Source organism: Ailuropoda melanoleuca, chromosome 13 (assembly GCF_002007445.2).
Source record: "Ailuropoda melanoleuca isolate Jingjing chromosome 13, ASM200744v2, whole genome shotgun sequence".
Taxonomy (NCBI): Eukaryota; Metazoa; Chordata; class Mammalia; order Carnivora; family Ursidae; genus Ailuropoda; species Ailuropoda melanoleuca.
The window spans coordinates 20,786,667-20,802,432 of NC_048230.1; the positions used below are offsets into that span (position 1 = coordinate 20,786,667).

General features: G+C 61.6%; 1 protein-coding gene across 1 annotated transcript; it reads right to left on the bottom strand.

Annotated features, from left to right (window-relative positions):
* Positions 1-3,605: 3,605 nt before the first annotated feature.
* XYLT2 (xylosyltransferase 2) lies at positions 3,606-15,219 on the bottom strand. Its single transcript, XM_034640617.1, has 11 exons — positions 15,193-15,219; positions 10,351-10,684; positions 9,906-10,249; positions 9,432-9,634; positions 8,954-9,034; positions 8,485-8,701; positions 8,185-8,361; positions 7,659-7,921; positions 7,176-7,371; positions 6,234-6,567; positions 3,606-4,815 (listed from the first exon to the last, which is right to left on the bottom strand). Exons 1-11 carry the CDS (start codon positions 15,202-15,204, stop codon positions 4,493-4,495), a joined length of 2,484 nt encoding a protein of 827 aa, XP_034496508.1. The 5' UTR covers positions 15,205-15,219; the 3' UTR covers positions 3,606-4,492.
* Between the last annotated feature and the right edge of the window lie 547 nt (positions 15,220-15,766).

Sequence of the window (15,766 nt, forward strand, 5' to 3'; positions counted from 1 at the left end):
ACCACGTGCCCTCCTCTCCCAGAAGTCTCTAGGCATCATCCCATCCTCCCCCCAGCCACCCTAGGCCCCTGGCCTGGCTTCAGACCCCCAATACACACCATTCCACTGACTCCCTGGTGGCAGCCCCAAGGGTCCTCCCTCACTTGCATCCCCTGGGAATCTCGGCAGCTTCCCACTGCCTGGACCTCACAGGGGCAGGGCGTCCCATGGTATAGAAGCAGGGTGCGGGGCAGTCCTGGGGAGCATGAAGGACGGCGAAGTGAAGCTCCGGATTCAGGGTCAGCAAGCAAGAGAGCAGAGCCCAGCCCCTTCTGTCCCTGTCCCTGTGTCACTCTCCCCTTTAGTTCTCTCCAGTGAGACCAAGGCACAGAGCTCACCCCCCAGCGTTTCTGAGATGCACTCAGTGTGAAGATACCACTCCTCTCTGGCCACCAGCCCCTCCTCACGCGGTCTGGCAGCCAGCTCTGATGCCCTCTGGGGGACAGTCCAAGAGAACCCCCTGCTGTGCCCTCCTCTCCTTCCCCTCTGTCTCATGCCCAGAATTGTGTGTGTGTGTGTGCGCGGGGTGGGGTGGGGGGTTGGTCAGAGCATGGGGAGGTCGTAGTTCGGACAATTCCTTTTGCTTTCTGTACCCAGGCTCCCACTTGGTGCCCCATCCCTTGAGGGTCCGGTAGCCACCACCTCCCTCTCCCTCAGAAGTCAGTGCTCTGGCCTTTCCCCTGGGAGCTAGGGAGAGGTGAGCCTTCAGTTGCTTGGGGAGCTGGGATAAGACCACTATCCTCACCAGCAGCTCCCAGCACCGGGTCCCCATTAACAATAACAATCACCAGGCAGGACGCTGGCGAGGACTTTATTAACCATTTCCGCCCTGCTGCCCTGGCTCCTCGGGAACTGAGGCTGGAAGGGGCAGAGTCCATAGGGTAGATTCCAAAGGCCCCTTCCATACCAAATAGTTGCTCTTCCCTGGCCAGACAGCGGGTGCCCTTTTGTTGGGATTGGGGTGGGGGGGCAGCAGCAAGGGAAGGGTTGTTGGGTAGGGGTGCTTACGTATTGGCTGGGGCTCCAGAACGAGTGGCAGGAGCAGACAGCCTGGCTGCACTGGGGCTCACGCTGGTACGGCAGCAGCTGAAGGATGGCCGTGATGGACGCCAGGGCCGAAACTACCCTCCCCTCAGAGGCACAGTCAAGGGTCCACCCTGCCCCTGGCTTGCATGGGCCCATTTCCCTCCCCACATTGGAATCCCACTCCAGAAATTAGGTAGGATTGACCTGGCTGGTCTAGCATCAGCTTGACATGCAGGGGAAACTGAGGCAGCTCCCTTTCTGCTGCTGCCCCAACCCCCTGCGGCAGACCTCCCACCTCTGCCCCTCCACTTCCCATTGGCCCAGGTAACTGCGCTCAGGACGCCAATTGGCTGTCTTCTGCTCTTGGCTCCCGCCTTTAAGGGAACAGGGGTGTCCAAGGTTGCCCTGGAAACTGGGCAAGCCGGCCACAAAATACAAAAGCTTCTCCGCTCAGGCTCTCCCCCTCCCTCCAAAGGAATGACTGCACAGCCTAGGGGCTCCAGCCTGCCCTAGCCAACCCCTACCCCCACCCCACATCCCGCCTGCCCTGAATCCTGATCTTGACCCCAGGGGCCCACCCAGGGGAGGATTTCAAAGAAGCCTCAAAGAGCCCGAACCTCCAGGCTGAGCTAATCCTCTAGAAAGATGGGGGTGGGGCAAACGGCCTCCATGGCTTGCACAGTGGAGGACGGGAGAGAGCCTCCACAGCCAAACCTGCCTTCTGAACCAGCCAGGGGTTCTGGAACCTGGAGCCTGGTCTGGGTGCTGCAATGCGGCCAACTCAGGAGGTCAACCCAGGCCTGCCAGGGCAGTGCGGGTGGCGCTGCCCCACAAATTAGGATCTCCTGGGGGAGCTTGGAACCCATGCCTTCGCTGGGCTCCCGCCTCACACCAGCAAACTCAGAACCCTCAGTCAGGATGCCCAGCCACTGGGCTCAACGTGCAAACTCACAACGTTCACAGCAGGGGACAATCGGGAGTAATAAGTAACCAGGGCCTGGTGTGATGGGGTGAGCGCGGCAGGGGCTGAAACAGAAACATGCCCCGCTGAGTTCAAAAAAAGAAGATTCTGGAAACTGTTGCGCTAACCTGACAACAGCTCGGGTGAACCCTGCCAGCTGGACGGTGAGTCCTCAGCTAGCAGTCTAAATGCTCTGACCGTTACTGCCTGGGTGGAACATGCTGGACCCAGTTAGTAATTTTTCTTTTTATCAACCTAAGAGTTGATGTAAAAAAAAAAAATTCTAGAGACTCGGAGAGGGAGTTTCAGAGGTTGACAAAAATAGCAGCCAGAAAAATGTCATCCTAGCCCCTACCCCAGCACTGTTTCCCAGGAGTTCCTGCTGTCAGGTCCTTGCTGGTGACCTGCCCTCAGGACGGCAGGGGGTGGGGACAGTGCTATGCAGGCCTCCTGCCTCTGTCGGGAGCTTGCTGTCGCCCCCTGAGAGCTGTGACTTCGGGCTCCTCATTTCGGTTTCCCGATGTGTCAGATGCCCATCGTAAGAGCGACCGCCTCACAGGGTTGTAAGGATTCAATGCGATGCTGAGCGCAGGGCCCGCCCGAGGGTTGGACAGACAACCCCACCGCCCCTCCTGGCAATCTGGGGCGCCCTCTCCTGGCCACTAGGAAAACTTGACATGTGGCAGTCTAGGCAGGAATGAGCCCTTTGTTCCCCAAGCGGAGCTGGAGAGACCGGCTGATGGGAGGATTTCAAAGGTCTGAGAAACCCTGGCTCCTGCATTAAGTGAGGTGTGAAGGGCTGACACGGAGCCCCTGCTGACATCGGCAGGAGAGCTGGAGGGAGAAAGGGTTTGGCGGAAGAGGGAGGCGGGACAAAACTTTCCAGCATGGCTTTCCCAAGGGCCTAGGGCAGTGGCCAGGGACCCATGCCACTGCTACTCTCGCCCCTAAAGCCCCAGCGGTAACCACCAGGCTGTGGCCGCGGCTGCTTCATGTCAGAGCTGGGCAGGAGAGCGAGGAGGGCTTGTGGGATGGGCCCTGGTGAGGCTAAAGGCAAACAAGCCAGCATCCCGTGGAAGTGCTGGGTCAGTACCCTTGAGAACCGAACGGGCTGTCGTGCGGGCCTCCTGGGTGGCAACGAGCAGTGTCTAAGCCTCTCTCGGCCTGTTTAGCCCTCAGAAAACGAGGGAGCTGCTTTAGATGGGTTCCTGCATCCCTTCTGGTTCTTGGATTCTTTTTTTTTTAAAGATTTTATTTATTTATTCGACAGAGAGAGACAGCCAGTGAGAGAGGGAACACAAGCAGGGAGAGTGGGAGAGGAAGAAGCAGGCTCATAGTGGAGGAGCCTGATGTGGGGCTCGATCCCATAACGCCGGGATCACGCCCTGAGCCAAAGGCAGACGCTTAACCGCTGTGCCACCCAGGCGCCCCTGGTTCTTGGATTCTAAACCGTTCCCGCTCTAGGGGAACGAAACTCCACCTTCTCATGGCTGCCAGGGCCTACTGGCCAAGACGTTCAGGAGAAGGCCCCGCAGCACCGGCTTCCCGACACCCAGGAGGAAAGACGCAGAGGCTCAACTTAGAGAGATAGAGATATATTTCTTCTGTTGCATATTTCAGACTTCACACGGAGCTTTCAGGCACAATGCTGCTCTAGGTTCTTCTGAGAGCCCTGACAGAGTCCTCTTCCTACACTGCTCGCGGGGGCATGCCCCTCCAGGGCAGAAGCCCAGGCCCTGCTAGCAGTTCTGGGTACCGGGGAGACTCTGCATTGGTCCCAGCAGGCCCTGACCCCCTGCCTTGCCCATCGAGGGGCCAGACATGCTGGAAAGCCCTAGAGCCAGCCCTACCCCTTCTACTATAGTCCCCTGGCTACAAGAGGAGAGGCTGTCCCGCTAGAGTCCAGCTCTGCAGAGCTCCCCCAAATCACCTGGTCTCGGGGCCTCAGAGCCTGGCACGGCACTTGCACCCCCGTAGAGCCTCAGCCGTGAGCACCACAGGCCCAGGCTGGGGGAACGAGGCCCTGGAGAGTGAGGCAGGCCCAGCCTCCTCCAGAGCGACGGCAGATGGGCTTGTCAGGCCCCTGCTCCCCAGAGCCATGGCCCACTTCCTGGGGCTGCTCTGAGCCCTATTGCACAGTTTTCATTTCCAGTTCCTCCCCCTACCGCCCATTAAAAACAAACAAAAAGACCCCCAAACAACAAGAAACCTAGAAGGAAAAGTGAGGAAGAGTGGGGCGTGGAAGCTGGAGCCCTTCTCCCCACGTTCCTGCCCCCCCTCTGGTCCCTGGCAGACCCACAGCAGTAAGGACCACGCCCACCTTCCCTGCTGTCTGTGCGGACTCTTGATGGCTGGCAGGGGTGGCCTGCCTGGGCCTCTGGTTCTTGCCTGTGGGGAGGGGACACCCTTCCGCTGTCTGTAAGGTGCGATTCCCCGGGTCATCCGGAGGCGCGGGCTGGGGCCCTGCTACCTGAGTCGCCCGTCCGCTTTGACGGGCCCCAGCTCTGATTTGGGGTCGGGGAACACAGAGCTCCAGCTGCTCAGTCTGCAGAGCTCCAGGGAGGGGCAGGCGGAGGGGCCCATGGCGCACAGTCCGGCCACAGACCAGAAGCCACTCAGCTCCCCATCTGTCCAGGCCTCAAGTGCTGGGCCGGTGAGCTTCGCATGCTGGCGGGCGGCCTCTTCCGCGGGCTCGGGCTGAGGCAGGTTCAGGATGCCGCTGAGGCCCTGGAAACTCTGCTCCATGTACTCGTTGTGGGGTGGCCCAGCGTGCAGCCAGCTGGCATCATCTGGGGGTGCAGAACAGGTGGTAAGCAGGCCCCGCCCCACTGATTCCCCGAAGGCCAGGCCCTGGGACTCAGGTCTGGGCGCCCCAGTGTCTGTTCCGATTCTACCAGGGAGTCACATCTCGCTGAGCGACCCGTGACCTTGGGCTATTCCACAGAACCTTCTGTGCCTGTAAAACTGTTCGTTTTTATAAAATCAAGACTAGAATTTCTGAATTCCCAACTTGAGGATTCAGAACAATGGGATCAAGGCACTCTGGAAGATAAGGTAACTTTCCCATAATGACGGTCTGCTCTCTGTCCCCTGTGCCCCTTCTCAGCCACCTCCAGGGGTTCCCAGAGCCACCACCCTGGGGCCCTTGGCTGTGGGGCCCTTCACGCTTTCCCAGCCTCCCTTCCCACCACCTCTTACCTCCTACCCCCTCGACCCCCTGTTCCCCTCATGCACCAGACGCCTGCGGGGTTTGTCTCCTGAGCTTAGAACAGCCTTCTCCGTCTCCCGCATCAGGCTCGGAGTCCCAGGAGAGCAGGGGTGTGGCTTGTCCCCATGACCCCTTCCCTCTCGGGGTTACTCCTGACCTTCTCCGTGCTAAGATGCAGCCAGAGGAAGGAAACAGCTACGTACCTCGTGAGCACCGACTATCACAAGCCACATTTACCCCCATGCTCATCTCCCGGGGGCTAGCTGTACTAGGCCCCTCTTCAGGGAACCTGAAGCCTGTGCCTGTGCTCAGAGCCGGCTCCCTCAGCCTCAGCCAAGTGGGGGCTGGGCCATGGGATCCTGTCTACCCAGCCACACGGTGGCCTGGTGGCCCATCAGATCTGCTGCCCCAAGAAGGAGGAACCCGGGGACCAAGAGGCCCCGGTCAGTCTCTGTGGCACAGAGAGGCCAACTATCATGTATTGGGAAGCCAGAGCCTGGGGCTGACACCCAGATAGGGGACAGGAGGAGGGACAAGGTGGCCCCACAGAGACAGAGAAACACCTCTAGTTCCCAGGGTGCACGGGAGGGGACCGGAGACATTGCCTGGGTTCTGGGGGACAGCCCTGCATGCTTCCAATAATTTCCCCGTTTTACTTGAGCTGGTTGGAGTGGACCTGTGTTCCACACACCCCGGAGGCCTCCAATAGTTCTATCCCTCCTACTTTGCATGTAGTAAGACCGGGGCTCAGAAGGCCAAGTAACCTGCAAGGATAAGGTCCCACTTAAAGTGTCAGAGCTACATCCCAAAGCCAAGTCCACCTGAACACAAAGCTTGCCTCACTACCCCGCCACAGTGCGGCGATCCTAAGGGACAGACCATGCAGGCCCCAACCCGGCCCCCTTCCCCTCGAGGGTCAGCTCTGGTGGTCAGCCTCTTGGGACCAGTCATCTGCTTGGCGAATCCTTTTCTGTCCGGCTTCTGGACCTAAATCCTTACCTTTCCTGAGAGGTAGTTTGCGGTTGAAGGTCAAGGGCAACACGAGGAAGCGGGTCTCCCCCAGGGGTTCCCAGAATCGTAGCAGTCGAACAGTCCAGGCCCCCGGGCGCAGGGGCCGGCTCAGTGGGGGCTTGTACTGTGTGACCTCGGTGTCCGTGTCTACTGCGATGTCGTACGACGTGGCCACCACGTAGGTGGGGTCAATCCACACCACGGTGGCAGTGAGGTTGGGGCCCCGGGCCCAGCGCTGCATGGCCACAGGCTCGTCCAGCGGCCCCAGCAACCCCCCAAAATTCCGGAAAAGACGCTCTTTGGGGTCCCACTCGGTGCCGACCTGTAAGGAGGGAGGCAGCTGGGCAGGATTCTGGGGGGCAAGTCCTCTCTACGCTGATGCTGCCTCTAACTCTCTGTGTGACCTCGGCCAGTCACTCTACCTTTCTGGGCCTCAGTTTCCCCATTTGCAGAACGAAGGGCTTGAACTAGGATTTCTCTAAGATCTTTCTCAGCTCTGAGATTTGTTCTAGGTTCCTGCTCTGGCCCGCTCTGTCGTGGTGGGGGCGGTAAAGCAGTGATGAGGTGTGCGGTCCTGCCCAGAGACCATCCCCGCACGAAGCCACGGCCTCTGAGAAAGAGCCGGAAGGCACTCCAAAGCCTACTGGAATACCAAAGTCCCTCTAAAAGAGAACCACTGCAGTCTAGAAGACGGGGCTCGCACTGCAGAGCAACTACGGTCCCCTCCCTGCTCAGTGCGTGTCCTCTGTGCTCCTCCGCGTGTGCCTGCCGGGGAGACACTGGCTCCGCCGCTGGCAAAGAAGAGCCCGTGAACCCAGTCCTGAAAGGCCTAACCCAGTCCTTATCCCTCCCTTGGTGCCTGTCCCCCTCTTCCCACTACCCTGAGTCTTGCTGGGGGTCAGGAGAAAGCAAGGGGAGGACCTGTCCCACCTCCAAACTCTGGAGCCGGCTGGCCTGGTCACTGCGCCCCAACAGCTTCAGCGACCCCTGGGGCATCAACCACATCTCAAGCGTCTCTGCCGGCCCCTGGGCTGAGGGCTGCACCGCCTGCGTCACCAGGTAGCCCTGGAAATGGTCGTCATAGAAATACAGGTGCACGCTGGACGGCAAGCCCCGGGGCTCAAACCTAAGAAGGTTCCAGCAGGGAGAAAGGGAGATGCCATCAGCACACCCGACTTGGCCTGGAGTCCCAGGAAGGGGGCTCTGGGGGTGTCCCATCCCCAGGCGCGTCCTGTGCCCCAGATCTCACACCCACAGCACCTATGTGCCTGTCTCTTGCTCTCTTCGTTTTGTTCGGATTTTCCCCTGCTTCAGACTGGGGGCTCCCCGGGGCCGGGGCTATCTTTTTCTGACTGGCCTCCCCACAGGGCGCCACACGCGGAGGGCCGGCGACAGGTCAGAAGGAGGTCTCACCTGCAGAGTGGGGTGGCCAGCGGGGGCGTCGCGGTGGCAGCATGGCGCAGGCTGAGGCGGGCGAAGGCGGTGTAAGCGGTGAGCATGACGTCGCTGAGGCCACTGGGGCCGTCGGCCAGGTCGTAGGTGTTCTCCCAGTAGGCCTTGAGGGCTGGCGTGCCCGGTGGGTAGCTGCCGTACAGGTGGAAATCCAGGATCTCCAGGACCTCCTGGTTCACAGTCGACTCAAACTTCCGGGCGAAGAAGGTGGGTCTGGAGACTTGCTGGAGTGGGAGAGGCAACGAGGATGAAGGGGTCTGGAGGTCCCCGGAGGCGTGGCTAGGGTTGGGGGGGCCCTGGCAGCACTGCCTAGAGATCAGCCCCCCCCGGGGCCCTTCCTGCTGCCAGCGGAGCCTTGGAACCCCGAGAGCTACTGTAGGGGAAGCCCCTCCCCCGCCCCAGATTCTCTGATGGGGGCTCAGCCTGAATCTTTTCTTCCCCAGAGAAAGGCCACAGGGAGGCCAGGCCCGGGGCCCCGGAGAGGCACCTGCAGCCGAAGGAAGTCCTGCGGCTTGAAGTCGTTGGGCGAGCAGCCACACCAGTCCACGATGTGCTTGTACTGGCACTTGCAGCCCAGCCTGCGGTTCCAGTTGGTGACCCGTAGGTTGTTGTCCACCAGGCTCTCGCACGCCGGGCTGTTCTCCAGCACCGTGTGGAAGAAGGACTGCGGGCGCGGGGCAGGGGGTGAGCCGCGGGCGCCCCGTCCTGCAGCCTCCTGGACCCGCAGCCTCCCTGTCCCGCAGCCTCCCCGGCTTTGCGGGGTTGGGGAGGGACCTGGGTCACTCACCTCGGCGGGGAGCAGCGTGTACGTGTAGAACTGGCGCAGCTGGGCCACCAGCGGGTCGTCCGTGTACACCACGTACTCCACGAAGCTGCGCGTCAGCACGAACCAGTCCGAGCCACCGTCCACCACGATGCCCGCCGGGATCTGCCGCTCGCCCAGGCGCCACATGTGCGAGTCGCACTCGTGGAAGAGCCGGTCCAGGCCCTGTTTCTTGATGAACCTGCAGGGGTGCAGACGGCCAACAGGAGGGTCATGGGGGCCAGGGGGGCAGACGGGCCACAACGAGGGTCGTGGGGGCCGGGGAGCAGACGGGCCATGATGAGAGTTGTGGGGGGCGATGGGCAGACGGGCCACGGCGAGTGTCGTGGGGGCCAGGGGGCAGGCTTTCTCGTGTGCCCAGGGACCAGCATGCTTCAGTCTGGGCTTGGTTCATGCAGCCATGTGGGGGAGGGGCTGTGATGAGACCCCTCACCTGGAGTTGTCCCGGCCGTGTGACTTGAGGAAGTTCTTGTCTCGGTTCTTGGACAGGAAAGCCACCAGCTCCTCGTTGGTCCTAGGGAGGGGATGGGGCACAGGTAGTGTGTGGAAGGGGACTGGCTTAGGCTCAGGCCGCACTCCCCACCCCAGCACCCTCTGTCTTCACCCTCTGCCGCTCCCTGCCTCCCGGAGAGCTGTCCTGGCCACGTGCCCTGCCCCTGGATAGTGCTCTGGGGCGGTGGGCACCCACCCCTTGCCCTCTGACCGTGCACCCCAGGTCCAGGCCTCTGCCTGCTCCCTAGCCTCTTGTTACTTGCAATCCCGACATCACCTTTTGCCAGTGCCTCCCCCAAACCGCGGCTGGGGTCCAGGGACCAGAAGGAGGCCTGGGGAAGGGCGGGAGTGGAGCAGGCCCCTCCCTCTGCAAGGACCCCCTCCCTCGGCTCTGGAGGAGTCGGAGCGCCGGCCCGCACCTGGTCGGGTAGTCGGTGGCGCTGAGGTTGATGAAGAAGTCCCAGGACCAGCCGGGCACCTCCAGCAGGTCCCTCATGCTTCGCAGGTACATCCGCAGCAGGCTGGCCCCGCCCCAGATGGTGACCATGCGCCAGGGTGTCACCCGCACGTTGTCGTACTGGCGGGCCAGCTCCACCACCTCGCGGTGCAGGTAGTTGGAGCGCTGCGGGGGCACGCGGGGGGTACTCAGCAGCCGCAGGGAGCCCCCCCCCCCAGCATTATGACCTCCCCACCCCACCCCACCCCTAGGACAAGTGACATGGAATGGACAGACCACAGGGCAGGGCTCCAGCTCCTAACAGGCCGCTGCCCACACTCTAGGCCCGCTCCCCTACCTGGGGGCCCCCCCGAGCAGATGAGGGAGCCTGGCTATGGGTGACCTGCTGGGTCTTGGTGCGACTCGCTCAGATCCCTGTGTTGCCCCCCAGCAGTACCTTGTCTACATGGATGTAAAAGAAATGCTGCTCGTGGTAGACTGCCTTGAAAAGACGCTTGAGCTGGCGGAGGGCGCGGCCGTGAACCACTAGCATGTAGGCGATGCGCACCGGGGGGCCATCGGCAGGTTGCTGGGCCCGGACCTCGTCCCACTGGACGCCGGGGCTCATCTTCCCTGAGAGGAGAGAACAGGGGCATTGGTGAGGCCCTTCCCTGGGCTGCAGGGTCCGGTAAGAGGTGGTAAGAGGGACCGCCTGCCTTGCAAAGGAAGGACCTGGGACTTGGACCTGACGCTCCCGGGTCCTAGCTCGGCCTCTGCCGCTCAGTGCACTTGACCACCAGCCTAGCCGGGGAGGTGGGCCCCTCTGAGCTTGCCCCCCTCTGCGAAATGAGGGTGGAGAGCCCTGCCATTGCCACCCCTCCCCCCCCCGCCCCCCCCCCCGCCNTTGTCTGTGGGCTGCGGGGCGCCCTCCACGCTCCCTGTGTCTCCATGTGGTGGGAAGCCAGCCGCTCCAACCAGCGCCTCCCCGGCTGCCGCCCCGCTCAGGTTCTGGCGGCCTGGGGCCTCCGGGGGTGGGGCCGGCGGGACCCGGCGGCTGGCTCTGTGCCGGCTGGTGACGCCCCGTACCACCTTGGCCACGGGCACGCCGGGGCTCTCGGCGCGACCCCGCCAGCGCCCATGCCTTCTGCCTGCGCTGCCCCGCCGCCCGGCTGAACTGTCTGTGTCCTTGGAGCCCTCGCCAGGGTCCAGCGGCCGTGGCTTCCTCTGCCTTCCTTTCTATAAAAGACAGGCAGACCCAGGTCACCGGGACAGTCGCTCTCCTCCTGCTGGTCAGCTCTCTGCTGGCCTCAGGCCTAGAAGGCCCAGCCTCCCCCTCTGCCCCAAGGAGTGCCGTTTGCTGGAGGACACTGCACAAGGAGCACTTTCATGGGGAGGCCTCCCTGACCAGCCGGCCGAGGGAGTGCCACCCTGCCTCCGTGGCACCACTGCACCCCCGTCCCCACGTGCTCACGCCACAGGCCACTGCGTCTCCCTTGTGCTTTTTGGAATCAGGCACCGCTCTCTTTTTCAGCAAATAGGAACACGAATATCAAAAAGAAGGGCGTGGAGACCCTGCAGAAGACACAAGAGTCCCCAGCCGGCTCTGGCTGGGGACAGACAGAAGGACAGCGTTCTGCCAACTACAGCATTTCCATGGGGGAGTGCGGAGGCTGCGAGAGTAAAGGGGCCTGGCCTGGTGGGGAGCACAGAGGGGAGGCCCGAGACCCCAATACTGGTGGGGTCCTCTGGGAGGCAGAGACCAAGACGGAGTCGGAGTGCATGACTTTCACTGCGTTAACACCCACGGACGACGGGGGAGTCGTTAGGCCAAGCCGTCAGACTGCCAAGCAGGCCGGCCCCGGTGTGAGAAGGGACAGAAGGAAGAGCTTCGGACAACAGTGCAGCTCGGGGAGAGCCTTGGCCAGCTGCTGGGAATGGCACAGATGGCACAAACCACTGCCACACGCGGTCACCGTCTGGAGGGCTGAGGCAGAGCGTCAAGGCGCCCGCAGCTGGAGGCTGGCACCTGACAGCTCCTCACGGCGGGTTCTCTCTAGAAGGGAAATAACGGCCGCCACACCTGCTTCCTGGCTCCCCTGCCTCTTCTCAAACCAGGCTCTTCCCTGGATGGCCCGGTCACACCTGAAAGGCAGGTGTAACCCACCCTCTTCTCCAGCTCTCCTTGTCCCCCTCCTTGGAGCCCCGCCCTGCTGGACCAAATCCTACCCACCCTTTGAGAGCCAGCTCCGAGTCCCCTCGTGCGAACCGTCCCATTTGCCCCAGAGGGGAATGTTCCCCCCAGCAGGCTGGGCTCCCAGGGGAGGGACTGTCACCCCAGCCCCATCCCCCAGTTTCCAGCGCAGTAGCTGGCACCCAGAGGACGTGTGGCTTCTGTCTGGTGGCCGAGGCACGGAAGGAGCACGAGGAGCTGTGTGACTGCTCGCCTGCCTACCTACCGTCTCTGAGCAGGTCCCTCAGCTATGAAACAGGACAGAGGTCTGAGCATCAGTGAGACAGAGCGGGAGCTAGTGTGCTGGAAGGAGCTGTCTCCACCAGCCATTCACCAGGCCCTCGCCGTCTCCTGGGACCCCTCCTCCGTGGGCCTCCCCGGCCACACACCACAGGCCACGGGCCTTTTCTGGCCTGGCCTCTTGACAGCATGGCCTGCTGGTCTACAGAGCCGTCCTCACTAGACTGCCCGCTGCCCCCTGGCCTCTCCTTCTTAGCCTTCTTGGCCCACCCTCCCTTACCTCCCCATACCACCCTGGGACCCTTCCCTACCCTCGCTTCCTGGGCGACCTGGAGCAGCTGCTGAACTCCAGCCACTCTCGGCTCTCTCTCTGGCCCGGACTGCTCCCCTGGACCTTCAGGTATTGAACTGCCTGCTTGCCCCCTCGCTATCTCCCTGGGGAGACAGGCCTCTGCAACCCACAAGTCCACAAGCGAGCTCCACCTCTTCCTCCCCGCCCCGCCCCTACGTCAGTCTCCCCATCCTGCGAACGGCGACCCCCTCCTTCAAGTCATTCAGGTCAAAACCTTTGGGGGGGGTCATCTTGGACTCTAGTTTCCCTCACACCCCGCATCGATCCCTCATCAGTAAGCCCTGGTGGGGCCACCCTCACGATACGTCCAGAGTCTGACCACCTCTCACGGCCTCCACTCTGGCCACCCCTGCCCAGCGCTCCTGGACCCCCTGCTCCTTCTCTGGTCTCCTGACGGGTCTGTTCCCATCCCAGCAGCCAGTGTGTTCCCGTTAAAACAAGCCCCGCCTCACCGCCCCTCTGCTACAAACCACCCATGGCCTCCCCTCCGAGGGCAAAACCCAAAGCCCCTCCAAGAGCCCACAGAAGCTACGTGAGCCGTGGCCGGCCGCCCCTCCTGCCACCCCTCCCTTTCTGACCTCATCTACTAACCTCGAGCTCACTCTCCTCCCGCCAAAGTAGCCTTCTTGGTGTCCCTCCACGCCGCCTGCCACGCACTGCAAGCACTGTCCCCTGTGCCTGGAGTGCCCTCCCCTAGATGTCCCCACTGCTATGCCTTGCCCCCTTCAATTCTTTGCTCAGATGACATCTTCTTAGCAAGGCCCACCCTCACCCACTGGATGCAAACTCCAGCTCTCCTTCATCCTCGGCTTCCTTTTTCCCACAGCACTTACTTCCTTCTCTCATGCTAGAATGTATTTATTTCTTCTATGCTATTCTGTGTTTCTCCACTCACAAGAATGTCATGTCCACGAGGACCTAGCTTTTGTTGTGTTGTTCACTAATGCATTCCAAGAGCCCAGAAGAATGTCTGTCTGGCAATGGGAGAAATGGCAATAAATGTCGAATGAATAAATGAATGAATGCATGAGTGTAAGACTCCTGGTACAGGCTCAGCATTTGATAGATGCTAATATCCTCCTCATTATTATTACTACTATTACTATCCCTGGAAAAGGATTAGGAAATAGTCAGATGTGAAGTCAGGAGAGGTGCCAAGGCCCTCGGACACCACGGACTCTACCGGGTTGAGTTTCCGCTGGCTCTCCCCTCCCTGACCCCTTTCCTCCCCTCCCCATCAGAGCACAGCAGGCACCCCAACCGTCAGGCTGACAGCTGCCGTAGGGCCAGAGCCCCGCTCCTTCACCCAAGCACCCACACAGCCCTCTGATCTCCTGAGAGGCGCCGATGAGAGCTGGGGGCGTCTATCTCCATCTGCGGAGCTACTACAAGAGGCAGGGCAGGGTGGGAGGACGCCCTGGACCGGGCAGCCCCCGGGAAAGGTGACTGCAGCTCGGCTGAGCTGAGCGTATGTCAAGGTGGTGGCGTCTGAGCCGGCTGCACAGTGGGCAGAGAAAGACATTCTCGAGCCTGGGTGGACAGAGGGGGCAGAGCCGCTGGGGGCGCTCGGGTGGAAGCCGGTACCAGCGAGTCAGGAAGTCGGTCAGGAGGCCAGGGCACGGGGCACACGGCCAGACTGGCTGCGGTGGGGGACAGGATGCGGGAGGAGATGGGCAGGCTGGTGCCCTGCACTGCGGCGGGGAGCTGGCTGACCCTGAGAAGGTCAGTCCCGCAGGAAGCTGGGGGACCTGGAGGCAGCAGTGAGGAATTGGGGGGTGGTCCCTGGTGGAGGGCCAGCCCCCCTCTCAGCCCCCTCCCACCAGTGCTCATATGGGCAACAGCAGGGCTCCCCACTTGTGCCCCCAAGGGGACTTTCCCTAGTAGCCCTGAGGTCAGGGTCCCCTTTGATTCCTGAGGGTGGGGACTGGCCCTCTGACCTCTGGCCTGGATGCATTCTGGCCTTTGAGGTTCCCCTCCCCACTGAGGAGGCATTCAAAGTCTTCTGCCACCTGCTGGCTCTGCAGCCCTCTTTGGTATCCTTCTCGGAGCCAGAGAAGACAGAGTCGCTTCCCCCACACTCCACCACCTCCAGCCGTCTCAGACTGCGCTTCAAGTAAGCGGCGAGACCATGTTTGTGAAAGCTTTTAAAACCATAAAGTGGCTCTTCGGATGTTAATGGTCAGCCCTGGTCTAAACTCCGGCCCCTCCACAGATGGGCAGAGCGTGCGTCTGAAACGCACACCTGACCCCACTGCCCTTCCGCTTCACTTACAACGGCACCCGAACCCCTCCCTAGGGTCTCTAGGAGGCACCCCGGGCTAACTCTAGAACTTTCTTCTGGGGGAACGCGCCACACCCTCCTTCCCATTCCTCGAAGACACCCAGCCACGCCCACTCTCCGCAGGCTGCCCAAACCCTGCCCACCTCTTCCCCAGGATGACTGGCTTCTTCAGCACGCACGCCACTTCCCGCCCAAGCCTTCCCCGACCACCCAGTTCCACCAGCCCCCCTGACACCGAGTTTCCACTGTCAGTCTCTCCCTGCGCACCATCTGCCCTCCGGTGCCTGGGGCTTGTCTACTTTATTTCCGTATCCCCAGTCTTAACCATCGTTTGTTGACTGACTGACTGCCCGAATGAATGAATCCCTACGCCCAGTGTGCAGAGCTGAGATCACGTTATTTACTGGCAGCGTTGCAATGTGCCAGGAACTCCTGCAAATGCTTCACGGGTATCATTTTCGCTTCATCTTCACAACGGCCCCGTGCGAGATGCACTGTCAGTACCCCCTCTTGAAGGGGGACACTGCTGAGGACTCAGAAAGGAGGTTGGGTGATGTGCTTGTGGTCTTACCGCCACTTGGCAGTAGTGCCGGAAATGGACCCGGGACGGGGAGGTGGGGTGGTCGGACTTGGGGGCCCACCTTCCTAGGCATTATGCCACGCTGCCTGGCAACCCCCGGCTCCGGCGAGGGGGCTGCTGAAGGGGGCCAAGCACCCACGGCTGCTTGGACTGCACAACCTTCTGGTCATCGAGGATCTCTTCCGTTCCAGCCCAGTCCAGCCCTATCAGCTTCTGCCAGGAACCTGGACGAGGAGGTGGGGAGGTGGGATCCCAACTATTCTACTGCCCCAGTTCTCCGCCCCAGGCTGTAGGCAGGGCAGCAGGGATTTGAGGCCTGGACAATCTCTTGGCCCATTCAGAGACTCACAGAGCCAGGTAGCCGAGGGCCACTGGTTTCTGTGAAGTCTGAGATGCTGTGCCATGGCCCTCCCCGGAGCGGTCACCGGCCTCTGCTCGCACTTCTCCCTAACTACCTTGGAGAACGTCTCAACTGCCCAGTCTTCTCGAACTGACCCCGAAACACTCTTCCTCCTCCTCCTCCTCCCTGGTCCGCACAGAACAAGCTCACTCCCTTCGGATGTCACGGAGCCAGCCTCCTCCCGACCCACTCAGCTCCTTTTGCCGTTATCAGTCTCACATCACTCTGTTACAGC